At 47.9% G+C, this 22046-nt stretch overlaps 1 protein-coding gene across 1 annotated transcript in view; it reads right to left on the bottom strand.

The window, feature by feature from the left end:
* Nucleotides 1-9130: 9130 nt before the first annotated feature.
* The window catches only part of MYOM2 (myomesin 2), a 586141-nt gene continuing 573225 nt past the window's right edge, over nucleotides 9131-22046 (bottom strand). Inside the window, exon 37 of the mRNA XM_085610818.1 lies at nucleotides 9131-11089. Within this exon, the coding sequence (XP_085466944.1) occupies nucleotides 10700-11089 (390 nt within the window). The 3' untranslated portion in view covers nucleotides 9131-10699. The remainder of the gene's footprint in view (nucleotides 11090-22046) is intronic.

Genomic DNA, 22046 nt, shown 5'->3' with positions numbered 1-22046 from the left:
CGAGATTTGTTATTGGCGATAGCTCTTCACTTAATAACTTCTAACTGGAAAGAAGCTGATAAAGTTACCTTTAAAGCCTGGTGGAATGCAGACTGTTTTCATCATAGACTTGACACCAATTTCAATACCCATATCTCTGTATCTATCAAAAGAGACCTTTTATGGCTACCTATCTCTACATATTCAACTTATATCGCCTCACAAAGTGCTCCAGTAGTTCAAACCCCTGATGAAGTACGGAAACCTCCATGATACTCTTCATGTCTTTTAAATAATTTCACAAAGATCCGTATTAATATTCCCTTTGATATTTTTTCCTTATTGCAACTTGATTGACAACATTGTCTTTTCCAGTTATAGGAAATACTCATGTGTACTGTTTTTCTTGAAGTTTATAATAATATTACATTCATTAAAATAGTTTCCTTTCCCTTGTTCCTCTCTTACCTTTACCCTCCCCCTCCCCACCCTTTCTTTTCCCTTTTTACAGTTTTATTGAATTGCCTTTATTGCTTTTCAGTATTTTTCCCATGTATATCTTATGTATTTGTTGTTTTCTTATTTTGTATTACATTGGAACATTGATGAATAAACGTAATTGTTAAAACTTAAAAAAAGAAGTAATCCAAAGTTCTGGGGTCTGTCCCACAATATTTATACCACCAAATCCTTTGTCCTCTGAAGGCAGAGGGTTCTGTATCTTGTTCAAACCAGTTCTGGGTGCATCCTGCCAGTGTGCACCTTCCTCCTTTGTCAGTGTAGGCCAGGGTCATCAGACGCACCACAGGAGGTGGAGCCAGCATTGTGGGAGGCAGGCACAGCCCTATTCAGACGCAGGTGCGACTCCTCCCACCCATCTATGTGCAGATAGGTCTATTCAGCCCTGTGCTGACTCACCCCGTCTCCTGGAGTCTCCCCCGGTCGCTGTCACTCACAAACCAGACAGACAATACACAACCTAGCAGAGGCAGGCTGGATGGTTAGGCAAGAAAATACCTACTTTCTAAAAGTGGTATTTTCAAACACAGAATGTTAAAACCAACTTCACTAAAATATGTATTTTATCTTTCTGAGCTCAGGCATACTAAAATCGAATTTCTGCCCTGTTCCCTGGGTCAGTTAGGATTATAGGATGTTATAATCAAACTGCCCATTCTGGCCTATGGGAAACAGTTAGCCTTGCAATAGTGAAAAACGAAGTAGTCTGTAATTCACAATCAGGACATGCCACACACACCAGGGCATGTACTACCTTTGGCATACAATGCACCCCGCCCACAGGTGTACCATGGGTCTACCTTAGGGGTGACTAACATGTGAAAAAGGGAAGGTTTAGGGACTTGGAAGTGTGTGCACTTGCCAAGTAGACATGGCAGCCCCAGGCTGTGCACAGGCTCTGCAATGGCAGGCCAGAGGTACACTTTACGGGCTGTCTGCGTGGGTGGCACAATCCAGTGCTGCAGCCCACCAACAGCATTTGATTTATAGGCCCTGGCACTCGCAGTGCTCTTTTCTAGGGACTGACACATAAATCAAATAGGTCAAACATGGAAACACCAATCCATAACACAGTTTATATAGACAGCACATGCACGTTAATGCTGATTAGCAGTGGTAAAGTGCCCAGAGTCCTAAAACCAACACACAGAGGTCAGGAAAAAATAGGAGGAAAAAGCAAAATGTTTAGGGATAACCCTGCAAAAAGGGCCATTTCCAACACATACCCAAGCAGGCTTCAAAATATGCAAAGCCAGACAGCTTTGACCATCAGCTCCTGTCCACATCTGAAGCCAAGGGACTTATAGTGTGAAACGGGTGGTTTGCCACAGACCGCCCGATGGTGGGAACACGAAAATCCGAGTCAGTGCTGGACTACGTGTTCGTCTCCTTTCACATTTCCACAATGTCATAACGTTTATAGTAGAAGACCACCAAGAAAGTGACCATGAGTCTCTGGTGATAGACATCACGAATAACAACAAACACGCTGCCCGGAGGACTAAAATAGGCCTTCAGGACTGTGAAACAACTTGGTGTCAGCTACAATGGTCAGAACTCACCGAGGAAAAATATGAGCAGTGGAAAGAGACCGCCCCACAAAGCAGATGGGATCCGCAGAATCCTTTTTCTGCATAGGAAATCATGCAAGATGATCTTAAAACTAACCCTGGGCAAAGCACTGCGCTACACTCGCGTAGTTTGCGAAGTTTGCGCTACTTCGCACTACGCAAATTGCACGTATCACAGTGCAAACACGTGTAGCGTAGCGTAGTGCAGCGGTCATTTTTTGCTTGCTCGCGGTCCTCAACGTCAAGTTGGCGACCGCGAGCAAGCAAAATGACATCCCGGCGAGACTTTTTCCTCGTTCGCGATCAGCAACATCAAGTTGCCGATCGTGAGCGTGGAAAATAAACCTCCCGGCAACATTCTCAACGCGGGGAGGTCAGGTTTCTCATTGCGAGTGGTTGCGTATGCTCGCGACCGCTCGCGATGAGAAACTACCAGTCCACGTTGAGAAAGCTGCCGCTCGAGTAAGAATCTACTCGAGCGGCAGAAAACTACAGCGCGCACTGTGCAAGATGCCATTTTCAATGATTGCACAGTGCCGGATGCTTGTCCGCACTGTGCAATCATTGAAAACGGCATCTTGCACAGTGTGAACAGGGAACTACGCAGTTCACGAAGTGCTACTCATAGCTCGTGTAGTGCGAAGTGCACTTTGCGTAGCTACGCGTAGCGCTACTTCGCGAACTACACCCAGGGTTACTTAAAACCTTCCTGGGAGGAAACAAATGGCAACGGCTGCTTTACCAATGTTTAATAAAAAAAAGGGAGTTCAGTAGTGTATTTAAACATCAGAATTGTGAGCTAAAAACAATGAAGGCAAAGCAGCATGTAGAAGCATCCCGATTTAATTTGTATGCATTTACAGAGCTTAGGAAAGAGTACAAAAAAGCAATCTGGGCGGTAAAGTGTGCAAGAAAGAAGGATGGTGGGACTGAGATTCTACAAGTGTGTAAATGAAAAAAAAATCATTTTGTTGACCCTGATTAATCAGCTAGAGCATAACCACACTGTTTCTGCTGGCAATAATTCTCAACAAGAAGGCTGGCATGTTGGCTCGTTGGATCATTCCGAAGATCAAACACGTTTGTACATAGACAACATGAGTAATACCCAAACTCTTTTTCCCCCAATCTACAATTGAAGATCAAATAAAGAAAATTAGGAGAAACGGGCACCAGGTCCAAATGATCTGCCAGCCTCGATCTACAAGCACGTCCAAGGTTTGTAAACAGCCTATTTTTACAGCTGTATAATTTTTGTCTCCAATAAAATACCATACCAGAGTCTTGACGTGGGCAAGTTCTCCATCCAATGTATAAAAAAGGCCCTTAGGACCCAGACAGCCATCGTATGATTGCGTTATTAGATACTGACTCAAAGATTTTTGCTGTCATCTTACTGCAAGAATTGGAAAACTGGGCAGAAGAAACAAGCCTGAATCCACGCATTCTAACAGGCTTTTGACCCAAGTCAAACACGACTGATAATCTTGTGGTACTTTGTATCCTTATAAAGAAACATGCTCAGAAAAGTAACTCCTTTACACATGCTTTATTGATTTTACAAAAGCTTCTGATCAGGTGTACAGGAATTTGCTATGGCATCATGGAACATCCTGGCCAATCTCCTATGAGCGATATAGCTTTTGTACTCCACAATCTGGGCAAAGGTGAGCCTAGGCACAAACAAAGGCCTCACACTGCAAATTATAACTGGAGAAGGTTTAAAACAGGGATTGAAAAATCCGTCATAATCCTGTACCTGCATCTGCACCCCTGAGATGTTAAGGGTAGACAAAGCTGACTGAAACCTCAAGCATCAAGAATGCTGCGTTCCTAAACTGAAATTGCAGCTATCACACGCAACGCTAGCTGCGCCTGGGCCGCTGACACTAATGGCCCGGGATTAATAGGGTAAGAAAATCGAGTTGTGGAGACTTCTCTCAGATTACACACCACAAAGTCAACCGATGCCTGCTTTATGAAGGGCGGCCAAACCTGACACGTAGGCAGCGCATAATACCATGGCTAAAAGGAGCATGGGAAGCTCGCTCCCTGTCGTCACACTGAGGAGAGAAGGCGCTGCAGGACCGTGAAGCACATGGGCGCTCCTGCGACAAAGCTCTGGTGAAGGGCAATAGCTGTGAAGGCGACACCCTAAGACAGCGAAAAGCTGAGAACAAGGCTGAAAACCAGGATTCCGAGATGGCTGACACACAACATATATCCAAAGCGCTACCCGATTTGCAGTATGTCGGAGTCCTCCCCGAGGCACAAAAAGTGGCAGCCTTGGCCTAACGGGGCCAGAAGACTGGATGATGGCCTTCGGCCTGGGGCAACCCGCCGGTTGAGGATCTGGTTTCCGCTCTGTTGGGGTAAGAAGTTAAGCAACAAGGTGACGCACGTGGCGCCAGCCCTGCCTTGGTGAGCTGTGGCGAGTGGACGCTGCGTGGTCCAGAGTCGCGCAGGCACCTCAGATATGGAGCCCCGAGTGGTGGCCTACTGCAGGTGGATCGACTATCGGGCGGCGACGCCACGCACGGAGGATCAATCTCTAGAGAGAATAGTGCACTATACAATGAACACGACTCTTGATGGCCCTGATTTTGAAGATCCGGGAGCCAGACGTCTGCCACACAATCCCTGATATCCAGTAAGATCGACCTAAGGAACACGGGCGGTACAATTAGTGAACAGGGTCTGCTCATGCCCCCCTCTTGCGATTGGGGTGCGGTGGGGCTCACAGATGTGAGGCTGGCAGGTAGCACCAGAGGGAGAGCACAGGTCCCACAGAGATCATCGCTGGACACGCCAGAAGAGGTGCTCGTGACTGGAACCCTGTTGCAGCATTAGTGACCATGAACACAAGACAAAGCAGCTTAAGCTCACCTTTGAGAACAGGCGTGCCACACATCAGGGAGACCATGAAAACACAGGTGGAGGTGCCCAAAAGTGATCCGGTGCAGGACATTAACATTAAAGAACTGATATTGGAGGTGAAATCTAGCTTGAGAACCATTGACGCAAAACTGGATGCACTTCCCACAAGACTTGAGCATATGAAACAAAGGGTAGACAAGCATGATACTCGACTCAAACAAGCTGAAAAGCTAATTTCAGACACTGAAGATGCCCAAGCAGAAGATAAAGAACATTAATTGTGTATGGATAAAGTTTTGGAAAATATTAAGGCTAGAAACGAAGACTTACATTTGACGGCGCGGCAGAACAACCTCCGAATTACTGGCATTTCCGAGTCAAGATCTATCACAATGGAGACCTCCGTTGAAGCACTTCTCCGTGAACTCTTCTGGAAAGCATTGTCCCCCGTCTTCATAGTAGAGCATGTGCATCACTCTCTCTGCCCGACCACCTCCCGGTGCGCAAGCACGTCCCATCATATCACACTGTTAAACTACAGGGACACAATGTTACGTATGGCACATGAGAAACAATCAATAACCACCAAGGAAATCCCATCTATTTTTCTCTAGACTTTACTATCACGGTGCAAAATGCCAGAAGGGAGTTTCTTCCAGCCAAAAGAATGCTTCAGCAAGCTAAAATTCCTTATGCTCTTTTATACCCTGCCAAGCATTGCATCATGAGAGGTAGAACTCCCTGTTTTTTCACAAATGCTACAGAAGCGCACTGGTTCGGCCAAAATCTTTCTAGCAGCCATTCATCATCAGCGGGCTCGCCGAGGTGCACCGACGAGACCACTTTAGACGTAAATGACTGAACTTTTTTCAGGATGCAAGACGCAGTAGACCTGCTATAGAAGATGTTTTTCATCATTCACCACAGATAAGTGACTTGAGATACAGTGATTAACTATTAACCACCACAAAGGATTAACGCCTTAGCTATTAATGCAGGATGCACGGTACTGGTACATTGGGCCTGTGCAGATCCGATCACCCACACCCAGTGGTGGTGGAGATCGCTTGGTCCTGTTCCAATCCCAAGGATGACTCCCGTTATATTACATATTGTTGTTGTGGGGGAAACAGGTGAAGGGTGGGACGCTCAACTCAACTAAGTTTGGGGGTAGGTGTGGGGGGTAGGGACATGACACCAATGCGTGGTAAGTTTTATTGGTTACACAGTTCATACATTTTTGCAGCACCCATCTTTGTTTCAAGAATAGGACTACGATACATGCTATCCATTGTTTGCACCTACATGGACACTCCGATAGACACGTCACATTTCACGTAACAAGATGTTGATAAAATGTCTTACTCGGAACATAAGGGGTATTAACAATTATCGCAAATCCAGACTGGTGCATGCTTATATGGTCCACCATCACCTAGACATATGTTTCCTACAGGAACTACACTTGACAACCCGCACAGCTCCCAGGTTAAAAGCAAGATGGTATGGTGAAGCATCGTTTCAGTATACTCAAACTATGCGAGTGGTGTAGACATCCTTCTTCACAAAGGATTGCCATGGCATCTTAGAGATGTCATAATAGATAATGAAGAAAGGTATGTCATTTCCAAAGGCATGCTATACACACAGTAGCGATTCATGGACCGAACACGGATTACCTAGGTTTTTTCACTGACCTCTGGCGCCTGCATTGCAGGAAGGAATCTCCATGGGGTACAGATCTGGGAGGGGACTTTAACAGTGTCCTAAATGAAAGCTGGGACAGATCAGGGTTGGCATGTCACCCACACCCCAGAGAGGCAGGCACGCTTAACACCATACTTTAAAATAATATCCTCCTAGATGTATGGAGATGGTCCCTAGAGGGGCAGCGAGAAGGAACCTCTTTTTCAACACAACACTATACATGGTCAAGCATGGACTACTGGAGCATCTTAGATGAAGCTAAATTATGGGAAGCCAAAGATACACACATGGCCCGCACACTATCAGACCACGCCCCTCTCATGTTAGAGCTTAAGATACCACAGGCTTACCCTGGCATATTCACATGGCACCTTCTGCAGGGAGCACTATGGGACCCAGTATTCAGAGAAGAGATCCGGGCTGAAATATTTGCTTACTTCACACTGAATAAAACCTGATTCATCCTCATCTACAATATGGGAAACCTTCAAGGCGGTGATAAGTGGTGCATGCATGTCTAAGCAAGCAGGTATTTTTAAGGCAATATGAACCCAACTAACAACACTCAAAAGCGTAATACGCGCCTTGGAAATGGATTAGCATAAAACTATTGATCCAAGCATGCTTACCACAATTAGGGAGAACATTTCTGCTTACACTGAGGAGGCTGAGGGGGAAGGGAAAGATGCCCAAGCACGCCGGTACGGCGAAGGGGACAGACCTGGGAAAACACTTGCGGGTATCCTCAAACACACACGCTCCCCTACATACATATTCGAACTAGTAGATAGTAAGAAAGGCGTACGAGATATGCCCGCTGCAGTGCTAGATACAATGTCTAATTTCTATGCAGCGCTATTCACATACCAAAACAACTGGGATAAAGAACAACTCAGCAAGTACTTCGAAACACTGCAGCTTGTATGGCTAAAAAGCACACATAAACAGTTTCTTGATATGCCCCTTACAGTAGAGAAGATTACACAAACTATTAGCGCACTCCCGAGTGATAAGGTACCACGACTAGATGGCTTTACTACTACCTTTTATGAAGAATTCCCCGATTTACTAGCTCCACATCTACTAGCAATGTATGAAGATTCATTTCAAAAGGGCGTCCTTACCCCCACACTGCGGGAGGAAGTTATAACTTCATTGTTAAAACCAGACAAAACACCTAACAATTGTGATTCTTACAGGCCACTGTTACTAATTAATGTTGATAATAAAATACTGGCCAAAATTCTCGTGAACTACATCCTGCCTCTGCTGCCCACAATTATTAGACCAAACCAGACCTGGTTCATCCCAGGGCACTCTACTGCACATAACCTACGAATGCTGTTTGCAGTAATACACCATCTAGACCCAGATTTGCAACCGATAGTGGCCCTGCTAGACGCAACCAAAGCGTTTGACTCCCTGGAATGGGATTACTTATTCTTACTGCTCAAGTGGTTAGGATTAAACCTTTCCTTTATCTGGTACATACAATTATTGTGTTCTCTCCCTACAGCCCAGGTATGACTACACATGCTTATCTCTGAGCCAATTGTGATAACTCGTGGCCTAGCTCTGCCCCACCACTTGACCATAGGACATTAGTTTAACAATTGATCTGCTGTATTACTTTGTACCAACATTTACAAGATGTTCTCTCAGACGCAAAATATTGAATCCTTGATGTTGACACTCTTAGGAATAACCTGTCGCCATATTTTATACAGTAGCATGCCCGGTATACATGTGACTATCAGCAGATCAACAAGCTACTTTTTTCTAAAGGTTCTTTTATATATGAATCACAATTACTTTTTTTAAGATTAAGTAATAAATGATTTTTGTGGGACATAATTTTGATGGTGATTATTTTAAGGAATATCTGTTCCTGATTTTTTCAGAACAAATTGCTGCTACATTCGTTGCACTAGCACTTTAGGGAATTACCTGCTGCTATTTATACTGAATAATTTGTTGGTACACCTGTTGCACTAGCATTTGTGGGTATTTTGCTCACACTTTGAAGATCAATTTGGTGTTTTTTAAAATGATTTCAGTTGAATCTATATGAAGCTGATAGGACAACCTGTACCTCCTTATGGTATCAAAGCCTCTCAGTGTATCGCAACTCTGATGGTGTCTAGTTTAAGGATTGATTGGCCGCAGCCCCTCTGCACCAGCACTTTTACGTCCTTCACCGTCTATCTGCTGATTGGTGTGGTGTTCCCTATATGTTTCAAATGCTGATTACACTGTTCGAATATGCGCCACTCGATCTCTGTTTTTAGTGACTGTAATGGTTTCCAATTACTGCATACAAATGTTGACTGTATTGTTTCAATATGTGCATTATGTCCCTATGTTTTTAGTAATTGTAATGGTTTTAAATAACCTCATACGGTAAAGAATTCCTTTCCTTTCCCCATGTGGGAAAGGAATTGTTCTGGATACTAATCAGTGAAAAAAGACACAGAATGAAGAGTTCTAGCTTTATTAGCACATAACCAGAAATACAAACGCTGCATAGTTCAATGTAATGAGTAGTGACTCTCATACCATTAACTGTACCAATTTTCTTTATTAATTAACGTATGGTTTGGCACAAAAGCAATACCTATCAGAACCTATGTGCTAACATTTTCATCAAGCACTTTCTGTGAGGGGTGCATACTAGATATCGAAGTCAGAATATTGAGTGTACTGAATATCGAAGACAAAACATCAAGAAAAAAAAGATATCGACAGGTAAGTCTAGATTTTCTATTACTAACTCCACAAACATGTACCTACGAAGTACATATATCTTCAACGCATGTAGAGTTCAGAGTCGTAAATCTATACTTCGCTATATGCATATACTTTTCAATATTTTGTCCCTTGATATTCTTGTTCCACAATATTCTTCATGTCGATATTAATATTACAATCTTCTGGTGACAGCAAGTTAGCCCTACTGACATTATACATAAGGGTGCGGCTGCTTCTCTGCCCTGATATCTGTAAAGAAAGGTGACTGCTTGCAGGTCTATCACATGGGGTTACTGCAACTTGCCTGTTTCATGACTTGATATTTCAACTGTAGCACTTCTAGATAAGATATTTAATCGAAATATCATTGGCTCACATATCTAGAAATAAAAAAAAGTCAGGCATAAGTACTGGGTAGAATGTCTGCAGGCACCAGTATTATTATCCACATTTTCAAAATAGGCAGCAGAATGTTAACAGTACCCCTGAAACAGTTTACACTGCTTGCTAATAGTTTTTTGTTTCTCTGTGGAATATTAAAATCAGTGCTCTATTTATTTTCAAATGTCTTCTTTTGTAGATCATGTGTTTCGCTCTCTTTGAATTAGGGCATTATTTTGGGGCATATTATCAAGACAGGCGATAAAATTATCGCCGCTTTAGCGGCAGAAAACTGCCGCTCAAACGGCGATAATGGGCTTGATAATATGATCTATGGAATTCCAATTGAAGCCCATTTTAGATGTGAAGGACGTCTAACCTGAGCTTCAATCGCCTGTCTTGATAATATGCCCCTTAGTATTTGGTGGAGAGATACACAATCAAAATGAGGCTACTATCTCTCACTACAAATACAGGAGGCTATAACACTAGTAATGCAGTGGGCGGGACACCCACTGCTTATCTGACGAGAATCCCATTCGGCAAACTGTGTCTAGTGCCCAGGCTGGGTGCCTGCCTGTGTGAGGCACAATAAATCATTTCTCAAATTTCAGGAGAGAATTTGTAGCTACTGTGTTGTTTGCTACGGAAGAGGCAAATAAAATGATGGACGGGAAATGCTACATTCCCATTTGCCTTGCAAAACCCTTTTTCCTTTGATATGTATAGAAAATATGGTACTGCACACTTCAGGCCATCCCCGACCTTAAGACGTTATGATATATATAACATTCCTAGTGAAAACAACATCTTATAAACATTTTTGGTGGACATACACATACTACAGATTTTCACGAACATCTCTAATAATCTAGTTTGAGCACCTGAACTTTCCTATATCCACATTTTTTTGTGCTTTACTTTCTGGTGGATTTTACTCCTTTGGGTGGCACCTTTGCGGGTGCAGCTGGTTTAGATGAGGCTGGCTTGGGAGCTGAAGCAGGTGGCTCTACGGGTGCTGCAGGTTTTGGTTTTGAGGGCTGCGTTGGTTTAACTTCAGGCACCTCTTCGTCGTGTTTGTACACGCTCACAGTGACATCCACCGTTTCACCTCCGTACTTGTTCCTGACGTAGATTCCGTATTTGCCGGAGTCCTCTGAGGACACACCTTTGATGGTTAGGCTGGCATACTTCGACTGCTCCAGTGACACTGAGAAGTGGTCGTTGAGTTCAAGGTCTCTGTCATTCTTCAGCCAGCTCACTTCAGGCGCAGGATCGCCAAACACTGTGCAAGTTAAATTTAGAGTCTAAAGTAGGGGAGGAAAACAAACACATGTAAAATCACACATTCAATTACTATACATAAACTCGCATACTGAGTTATTATAAAACAACAGATTTAATACATGTTTTTTCCAGGACTTCAAAAGGCATGGAACAAACCAATTTGATCCGATTAGCAAAAAATGAGATTGCATAAATTATAGATGTCATTATTTTTAATTTACATTTTTGTGCGTAATACCCGGAAATCTGAAGGAGCTCACATTCAATTTTCACCCAAGATGCTCTATGATATTTTACATTATATGATGACATTTTTGGAAAATACCATGACATTTAGCAAATCAGTATTTTGAAATTCTGGACAGTCCACATATTGCTCACAGAGAGAAAATTTGTTGAATGTGTAAACTTGCATTCGTCTCACCTTCACAGTTTCTGAATTCTTTATATGATGGAAATTCTGCACGCAAAAATATTTCTCATTGGAGGTATCGAGCAAATCTGCAACTATCATATATTTCCTTGAATACACCTGAAACTTTTTCTGACTTCTAAAAAAGTTGGAATTGTGCTCCAGATGTAGGAGTAACCTAACAGGAACACATTACAGACCTGTCAACGTTCTCATTTGTGCAAAGGACTCACTGTCAGGTACTTTCAATGTGAATGGGGTTCCAATGACTACCCTAAGAGAGACAGTGGCTGGTCAGTCCCTGGTGAGGGAGAAATGTGTGATTTCTAAACAGTACATTTTGGAAAATCTTCTTGGATATCGAGATTCACAACCCCATTCCAACGACATTCCTGTGATTTGTTCTCCCTGGAATAAGAGCATATTTTTTCCCATAGGGAGACAGAAGTATGGGCAGCTGCAAAGAGGAGTGCATTGTATGCAAAAATGTATCTAATTATGTATTAGTTGTAGGTGTTACAGCCTAGTTCACATGTAAGAACTTTAAAGATAGTTATTGATGAGAAAATAGTTCAGGTATTATAGACAAAAACAATAGATACAAAGCTACTACATCCTGTCACTGTTTAGCTTCTGAGTCATCATCATCAAGAATCTTTATTTCGGCCGAAGCGGCCATAAAAACACAGATAAAAAATACAGTACAAGCCATTAGATAAAAAGAGACAAACTTTACAATGTGAAAAACGGGCAGTTATTCTGGTTAAAACAGCAATACAGTACATACAGCGCTCCACTTTCCCCCCAGACTTCCTCAGTAGATCAGAAAGCACGTCTAAAATTATGTAATTTACTAAAAGTGCGTGTGTAATACGTAGGGGACGCGGGGCCTAACGTTGATAATGAGTCAGATTCAATAAAGTACATATGCATTATGTAAACAGCCAAAGGTTGTTAAAGTGCTCCAGTATCATAAAAAAGGGGAAAAAACATTCATAGTACACAGTTCACATATCCCCTCTTGTGTTCCTAAGGCGCATCGCTACTCTTAGAAAGTTTACAGTACAGTGCAATGTTAAAATATCTGCAGAAAGTTTCAGGTACAGTAAAGCTACCTTGGCCTGTCTAAAACCAGCCTTTTTTAAAACTCTTTTTAAAAAATATTTCCTTGGGAGCGTATAATACGGGCATAACAGCACGAAGAGAAGGGTGTCCTGCGGAGATCGGAGATCGCAGCCGCAGGGACCCTTCTGCTCCACCGTTTTAGTAAAACCTGCAGGCACCACTAGGCTATGATGTATGGAGTTCAACCTGAAGCGTGTCATAAGGTACCTATCCTGGGCACTATGGATGAGATACAGGTAAGGTTCAATGCCCGGGCAAGATTTCGTCAGTATGTGGCTTCTCACTGCAGGTTTTGTTATCTCTTGGTCTTCCCTGATAGAACCCAGTAAATTCAAAAACTCCCCTTTAACAATGGTCTTATCCTTTGCCAAGATTTTGGTAGGGTGAGTGTTAGACCTGGCACCATTGGCGTGGGTCACCCTTCCATTTTTGTCTGTGCCTCAATGTGTTTTTGTGTTGGTGTTAGCTGCTCAGGGCACTGTGCCACTGCCATCCAGTGCCACAGTGCAAGTGCTCCCTATAGTAAAATGTATTATGTGAATTGACTTCCACGTTTGGTTTATTTGGTTTACTATCAGTCCCTAGTAGAGTGCACCAGGGGTGCCAAGGGCTTGTATATCCAAATGCTGCTAGTGGGCTTGCAGCACTGGTTGTGCCACCCACCGAAGCAGCGGGGTAAAATGTGTCTAGGGTCTGCCACTGCAGAACCTGCGCGCGGTCTGGTACCGTCGCGCTGACTGAGCAAGTGTCCCCACTTGCCAGTCCCTAAACCTTCCCTTAACTACATGTTAGTCAACCCTCTGGTAGGCCTAAGCGCAGGGTGCATTGTAGGCATAAGGTAGGACATGCCCTGATGTGTGTGGCATGTCTTAATAGTGAATTACAGCCATTTTCGTTTTTCACTATTGAAGGCTACCTGCTCTCCGTAGGCCAGAATGGGCTGCTGGGATCGCGACTCGCTGTGACCCCAGTGGACTCAGAGAGCATGGTAGAAAGTCATGTTTAGTATGCCTGAACTCGGGATAATAAAATACATCTTTTAGTAAAGGTTATTTTAATATCCTGGGTTTGCAAATGCTGTTTTTAGAAAGTTAGCCTTTGCGTGCCTGACCATCTCAGTCCGCCTCTGCCGTGGGTGTGTGTTCTGCCTAGCAACAGTACAGGAGCAGGGCTGGGGGATTCCAGGAGACAGGTTGGCTGCCAGGTGGTGGGTAGAGAGATTACACCAGGATGGGTTGGAGGAGTACACCCTGACTCTTGAATAGACCTGTGCTCTGCCACCACAAAGCCGGCGCCGCCCCCTGTGGAGTGGCTGATGTCTCTGCCCTGCTGCTGAAAGGAACAAGCTGAGTCACCACAACAGAGTGCTCCAAAACTGGACTGAGCCAGGCCCAGGCCCCCTGGCGCTAAAGAACAAAAGAATCCCTGTATAAAAGTAGGAGCCTGGCTCCTAAGAAATCAGATCCAGATTGAACCACGAAGGAACTCTGCCCGACTAGAAGGACCTGGAAGAAGCTGAAGGAGGAGTAACTTTCCCTGACCTGAGGGACTGGCCTGCAGTAGGTGCCTTGCTGAGGAAGGAGAGGAAAAGACTGAAAGAGACTTTGCACTTTGTTTTCAACTATCTCCACGGGCTTGGAAGAAGAGCTTGCCCCCTGAACTGAACCCCAGGACCAGTGGGTTCACCGTGTCTCCGCTCGTCTGAGAACTCGAGCCGTGTGCTTTCTCCCGCCGGAGTGCTCTGCGCACCTTCGCATCCCTCCTAGGGCCGTGACACCCAGAAGCCTGGCCGCCTCCCCTCGCCGAGAGCCCCGCTCTACCTGAGTCGCTCTGGACCCATCGAGGCTGGCCGCCCCGCTTCCCTGTCACCTGCCTGCCACTGGAGCGTGCCTGGTGCCCTCTCGCCCTCCCGCCGGATTTCTAATTGGGAAGTGAAATCAAGCCTCGGACGGCCGCCCGTACGTCGTAACGTATCCGGCCGCCCCGCTTCACCTCCCAGCCTGAGTCTGACCGTGCCGCCCTCCGCAGTGACCTCCCGCACAGTCCGTGCCGGAGGCCCTGGGCCACACCTGTCTACCGAGAGCTGCCCGCTGAATTCTTGATCCGGAAGACCCGCGAGGTGCAGAACCTGCATCTCCCCCGAAGACTCGTCCAAGCACATCGCACGTTCCCAGGTACAGTGAACTCTCTATCGGACTCGGGGTCCGCAACGTTCTGATTTCCCCGTATCACTGTACCCCGGGTGCACTGCGCATCATCGTGACTGGACCGACTCAACCGAGCCCTGTGAAGCGCTCGTGATCGAATAAGTTACCGAAGAAAAGAACAGTGCCTAATTATCATCTTGTGGCTTCCATTTCGCAACCGTTATTGATGGTCTTGTACATGCCTGCGTAACCAAGAATCTTTTATATAAAGCATCCGTATTTTTGATACAACTTACGCCTGGTGTCCATTTGTGGGGGATCGTTGTGGTTTACTGTGTGTGATCATAAATGCTTAACTGACTAGCGCCCTGAAGTTTAGCCCTGACTGCTCGCGCCACACTACCTATAGGGTGAGCAGGGGTTGTTCTGAAGGGGTAATTCTCTCGCCCTGAATAGAAGAAGGGACCACTGCTTGTCACAAGTACCTACCTGTGCCAACCAGAGGTTCCCCATTCTAACATTGGTGGCAGCGGTGGGATTTCGAATTTGCATTTATGATTTACATACAGTGAATTATTGATCACCACGTAGAGCAGACCTATAACGCAGCCACAGATTGATTGACAGTTGTTGCTAAAGAAGAATCTCCACCTTAAGAAACCATGCCTAGCTCAGTCGGTGGAGGCGGAGCGTCCTCTGTATTCTCTGGAGTGGATGACATCGATTGGGAGCCCGAGGCACTGAGGAAGTGCACAAATTATGTCCTGAAAGGATATCTCTCCAAGTACAGAATTAAGCAAAGTGGACTAACGACCAAGGATCAGTACGTGAAGGCGCTGAGAGCCTGGCACGAATCAAAGTTTCCAGAGAATGCACGAGAGGTGATACCCCCAGAAGGTGTTTTTGAGCCTAGCAGAGGCCTGTCGCCCGAGGAGATGGCCGTCAGGAGTGCTGCACGAGCACATGAGGTGGTGATGGCAAAACTGCAAATGGAGATGGAAAGGCAGAAACTGGCCATGGAGCATGAGGTAAAAATGAGGGAGTTGGATCTCAAGGCCAGGAGTTTAGACAACTCACCCTCTGGTGGCAGCAATTCAACAGAGTCAAGGGTGCACATTCCTAAAGATGTAGTCAAAGAATATTATAAGCAGGATGATATTGGGCAGTGGTTCAGGGCCTATGAAGTAGCCATGTCCTCCCACCGGGAGAAGGATTGGGGAGCGGGGTTGTGAGGAAGGTTCCTGAGTGAGGGGCAGGACACACTGCTAGACCTCCCCTCTGATGTCCACACATCCTATCCACACATGAAGGAGGCTCTTATGACAAGGTATGGGTTAACTCCTGAATTGTACAGACAGAGATTTAGGGATTGCACCAAGAAACCTGGTACCACTTATGTAGAATATGTGACCTTTTTTTGCAGAGCGCTGGATGGTTGGGTGAAGGGTAGCAAAGTGAATGATTACCAAGGGCTGTTTGATTTAATTGCATGAGAGCACTTGTCGGATAATTGTTTTCCTGAGCTACGCCAGCACCTGATCGATAGCAAGCTGTCCAACCCGAGGAAGCTTGCTGAGGAGGCGGACCGCTGGATCAGCACCAGGGTCCACGAGGGTCCCGTGGGAGGCCCCGCCAAAGGTGTTCAGGGTCCCCAGCAGAAGAGTGGGGGGGACTAGGGTAAACAGAGGGAGTTCTACAGAGGGCCCCAAAGTAATTCCCAAGGGAACCAAGGGAAAGGTTCTCAGCCACCCCCACCCCCGAAGCAGACCGGGGCCCCGACAGGTAACCCTGTTCAAAGAGGGCCCCTCAGATGTTACAAGTGTAACAACCTGGGGCACATTTACGTGGATCCCAAGTGCCCCCTGTATGGTAAACCAGCACCCTCTGGTGCTCCACCCCCCAAGCAGGTGAATAGTGTAGCCTTGGGGAGGGAGATAGATGTCCAAGGGGCGGGGGATCCCGTACAGATGACCCTAGTCTCATTAGGAGACAGTGAGATGGTCGCTGAGGCCCAGCTGCCCCCCAATACTCAAAAGTATGGGCAGTGGGTGACCATAAATGGCAAGAGGGTGGGGGCTCTTAGAGATACAGGAGCCAGTGTGACTGCTGTCAAGCAACACCTGGTGTCTCAAGAGCAGGTTGTCCCGCACGCATTCTGCCGTGTTGTCAACGCCGACAACACAGAGAGTCAGTGTCCAATGGCTCAGGTTCCCTTTGAGTGGGGGGGGGTCTCTGGTACTCTGCAAGTGGCTGTGAGAGAGGCCATGCCTGTTGATTGTCTCCTAGGTAACGATTTGGAGAGCTCCCCTTGGGAAAAGGTGGAGAAGACAACTCACCTGCGGATGGTGGGCTTGCCTGATTGGGCGTGCGTGACCACCCGCTCGATGGCAGCTGGTAGGGGTGTTGAAGGAACCCTGGAGCCTGAGGGAGAGGCTCAGGAACCGGCCTTAGAGAGAGGGCAAGGGAGACACGGGAATCCGGCTCCTGAAGTTCCCACGGCCCAGGAGGAAGCAGACCTTGAGGGGGATGCCCTGGAGCCTACCGGGGAACAGATAGCCGAACTGTGGGACCTGCCTGAGCTGACCCATTGGCAGCAAGAAGGAGGCCCCACCAGGGAGGAATTCTGCAGGGAGCAGAAAGAGTGCCCCTCTCTAGAGGGTATGCGGCAGCAGGCTGCAGCCCAGGCCAATGGTGATCAGTCCGGAACTCACTTGATCTACTGGGAGAACGACCTCCTATACTCAGAGCCTAAGGTTGCTGAACCTGGGTCAGCCCGTGTGCTGGTGGTACCCCAGAAGTTCAGAGCCTTCCTACTGGGGCTGGCTCATGACGTGCCGTTAGCAGGACATTTGGGGCAGGACAAGACCTTTGAAAGGCTTGTCACCCACTTTTATTGGCCCCAAATGTGCAGGAGTTCTGACACTCACTGCAGGACATGCCAGACTTGCCAGGCAAGTGGCAAGAGTGGAAGGAAGCTGAGAGCTCCACTCCAACCTTTCCCTGTGGTCAGTACCCCATTCCAGCGGGTGGGGATTGACATTGTGGGGCCACTGGACCCCAAGACAGCCATGGGCAACAGGTTTATCCTGGTCTTGGTGGACCATGCCACCCGGTACCCTGAAGCCATCCCTCTGAGGACAGTGACGGCCCCCGTGGTGGGACGGGCACTGATGGGAATTTTCTCACGAGTAAGATTCCCTCTAGAGGTGGTGTCTGACAGGGGGACCAACTTCATATCGAAATATATGAAGTCCCTTTGGCAAGAGTGTGGTGTGACCTACAAGTTCACCACCCCTTACCATCCCCAAGGAAACGGGTTGGTTGAGCGCTTCAACCGAACCCTGAAGGGCATGATTATGGGTCTCGAGGAACCCATGAGGCGTAAGTGGGACGTCCTCTTACCATGCCTTCTCTTTGCGTACCGCGAGGTGCCACAAAAGTCTCTAGAGTTCAGTCCCTTTGAGCTTTTGTACGGCCACCCAGTACGAGGACCTCTTAGTCTGGTCAAGGAAGGCTGGGAGCAATCTCCCAGGAAACCTCCCCAGAATGTATACAGTTACATGCTGGCTTTCCGGAACCAGACTAGGCGTTTCAGGCAACTTGCTGAGGCAAACCTGGAAGCCAGCCAGGAGGAAATGAAGCGGTGGTACGACCAGAACGCCACTCTGGTTGAGCTTCAACCTGGCCAAAAAGTGTGGGTCCTGGCCCCTGTGGAGCCTTGTGCACTCCAGGACAAGTGGACCGGACCCTTTGAGATTGTGGAGCGCAAGAGTTCTGTCACCTACTTGGTGAACTTGCGGTCTCCTAGGAACCCCTTAAGGGTCCTACATGTCAATCGACTGAAGCCCCACTTGGAGAGGTCCGAAGTGGGCATGCTCTTGGCCACCGATGATGGGACGGAAGAGGAGTCCGAGCCTCTTCCTGACCTCTTGGTAGCCTCAGAGCGAGACGGGTCAGTGGATGGAGTTAACCTCTCACCCACCCTGACCCCTGAGCAACAGGGTGACTGTCGCCAGCTGCTGGGGCAGTTCCCTGACCTGTTCTCCCTGGTTCCTGGTATCACAAATTGGTGCGTCCATGATGTAGATACAGGAGACAGCTTACCTGTGAAGCACAAGGCCTACCGGGTAACTGACAGGGTCAGGGCCTGCATCAAAGAGGAGGTCTCAAAGATGCTTGCCCTAGGGGTGGTTGAGTCCTCCAGCAGTCCTTGGGCCAGCCCAGTGGTCTTGGTCCCGAAGGCTGCAGCGCCGGGTGCCACGCCCGAACTCCGGTTCTGTGTGGACTACCGAGGACTCAACTCAGTCACGAAGACTGACGCGCACCCCATCCCCAGAGCTGATGAGCTCATCGATCGGTTAGGGGCTGCACGGTACCTCAGCACGTTTGATTTAACGTCTGGGTACTGGCAGATCGCCTTAACTGATGGGGCCAAAGAGAGGTCCGCATTCTCTACACCAGATGGGCATTACCAGTTCCGGGTGATGCCCTTTGGGATGAAGAATGCCCCTGCCACCTTCCAGAGGTTGGTCAACCAGGTGTTGGCTGGGCTGACCGAGTTCAGCACCGCCTACCTGGATGACATCGCAGTGTTCAGCGGCACATGGGAAGAACACCTGCAACATCTCTGGGAAGTGTTGATGGCGCTGCGCAAGGCAGGCCTCACGATCAAGGCAAGCAAGTGTCAGATCGGGCAGGGTTCAGTGGTGTACTTGGGACACCAAGTGGGGAGCGGCCAGGTGGCGCCCCTCTAACCCAAAGTTGAAACCATCCTGGCTTGGGAGCCCCCAAAGACCCAGACGGAGGTGAGGGCCTTTTTAGGACTCACCGGGTACTACAGGAGGTTTGTCAAGGGGTATGGCAGCATCGTTGCCCCCTTGACAGAGCTGACTTCGAAGAAGCAGCCCAGAAAAGTGATATGGACTGACACCTGTCAGAAAGCCTTCGACACCCTGAAAACTGCCATGTGCACGGCGCCCGTGCTCTTGGCACCTGACTTCTCCAAAGAGTTCCTGGTGCAGACAGATGCATCAGAGCATGGTGTAGGGGCTGTTCTCTCACAGATCACTGAGGAGGGCTTTGACCAACCCGTAGCCTTTATTAGCAGGAGGCTACTTCCCCGGGAACAAAGGTGGAGTGCGATAGAACGAGAAGCATTTGCTGTGGTCTGGGCGCATAAGAAGCTAAGACCCTACTTGTTTGGGTCTCACTTCCGGGTTCAGACCGACCACAGGCCCCTCAGATGGTTGATGCAAATGAGGGGTGAGAACCCAAAACTGTTGAGGTGGTCCATCTCCCTACAGGGTATGGACTTTACGGTGGAGCATCGCCCTGGCACAGATCACGCCAATGCTGACGGTCTGTCCAGGTTTTTCCGCCTTAGTGATGAAGAACTCCCTGGGGTAGGGTAGTTCTCCCCACTTTTCAGCTGGAGGGGACACGTGTTAGACCTGGCACCATTGGCGTGGGTCACCCTTCCATTTTTGTCTGTGCCTCAATGTGTTTTTGTGTTGGTGTTAGCTGCTCAGGGCACTGTGCCACTGCCATCCAGTGCCACAGTGCAAGTGCTCCCTATGGTAAAATGTATTATGTGAATTGACTTCCACGTTTGGTTTATTTGGTTTACTATCAGTCCCTAGTAGAGTGCACCAGGGGTGCCAAGGGCTTGTATATCCAAATGCTGCTAGTGGGCTTGCAGCACTGGTTGTGCCACCCACCGAAGCAGCGGGGTAAAATGTGTCTAGGGTCTGCCACTGCAGAACCTGCGCGCGGTCTGGTACCGTCGCGCTGACTGAGCAAGTGTCCCCACTTGCCAGTCCCTAAACCTTCCCTTAACTACATGTTAGTCACCCCTCTGGTAGGCCTAAGCGCAGGGTGCATTGTAGGCATAAGGTAGGACATGCCCTGATGTGTGTGGCATGTCTTAATAGTGAATTACAGCCATTTTCGTTTTTCACTATTGAAGGCTACCTGCTCTCCGTAGGCCAGAATGGGCTGCTGGGATCGCGACACGCTGTGACCCCAGTGGACTCAGAGAGCATGGTAGAAAGTCATGTTTAGTATGCCTGAACTCGGGATAATAAAATACATCTTTTAGTAAAGGTTATTTTAATATCCTGGGTTTGCAAATGCTGATTTTAGAAAGTTAGCCTTTGCGTGCCTGACCATCTCAGTCCGCCTCTGCCGTGGGTGTGTGTTCTGCCTAGCAACAGTACAGGAGCAGGGCTGGGGGATTCCAGGAGACAGGTTGGCTGCCAGGTGGTGGGTAGAGAGATTACACCAGGATGGGTTGGAGGAATACACCCTGACTCTTGAATAGACCTGTGCTCTGCCACCACAAAGCCGGCGCCGCCCCCTGTGGAGCGGCTGATGTCTCTGCCCTGCTGCTGAAAGGAACAAGCCGCGTCACCACAACAGAGTGCTCCAAAACTGGACTGAGCCAGGCCCAGGCCCCCTGGCGCTAAAGAACAAAAGAATCCCCGTATAAAAGTAGGAGCCTGGCTCCTAAGAAATCAGATCCAGATTGAACCACGAAGGAACTCTGCCCGACTAGAAGGACCTGGAAGAAGCTGAAGGAGGAGTAACTTTCCCTGACCTGAGGGACTGGCCTGCAGTAGGTGCCTTGCTGAGGAAGGAGAGGAAAAGACTGAAAGAGACTTTGCACTTTGTTTTCAACTATCTCCAAGGGCTTGGAAGAAGAGCTTGCCCCCTGAACTGAACCCCAGGACCAGTGGGTTCACCGTGTCTCCGCTCGTCTGAGAACTCGAGCCGTGTGCTTTCTCCCGCCGGAGTGCTCTGCGCACCTTCGCATCCCTCCTAGGGCCGTGACACTCAGAAGCCTGGCCGCCTCCCCTCGCCGAGAGCCCCGCTCTACCTGAGTCGCTCTGGACCCATCGAGGCTGGTAGCCCCGCTTCCCTGTCACCTGCCTGCCACTGGAGCGTGCCTGGTGCCCTCTCGCCCTCCCGCCAGATTTCTAATTGGGAAGTGAAATCAAGCCTCGGACGGCCGCCCGTACGTCGTAACGTATCCGGCCGCCCCGCTTCAACTCCCAGCCTGAGTCTGACCGTGCCGCCCTCCGCAGTGACCTCTTGCACAGTCCGTGCCGGAGGCCCTGGGCCGCACCTGTCTACCGAGAGCCGCCCGCTGAATTCTTGATCCGGAAGACCCGCGAGGTGCAGAACCTGCATCTCCCCCGAAGACTCGTCCAAGCACATCGCACGTTCCCAGGTACAGTGAACTCTCTATCGGACTCGGGGTCCGCAACGTTCTGATTTCCCCGTATCACTGTACCC

The sequence above is a fragment of the Triturus cristatus genome, chromosome 6, assembly GCF_964204655.1.
Source record: "Triturus cristatus chromosome 6, aTriCri1.1, whole genome shotgun sequence".
Lineage (NCBI taxonomy): Eukaryota > Metazoa > Chordata > Amphibia > Caudata > Salamandridae > Triturus > Triturus cristatus.
The sequence above is the reverse complement of the archived record's forward strand: the minus strand, read 5'-3'. Positions and strand labels throughout refer to the sequence as shown.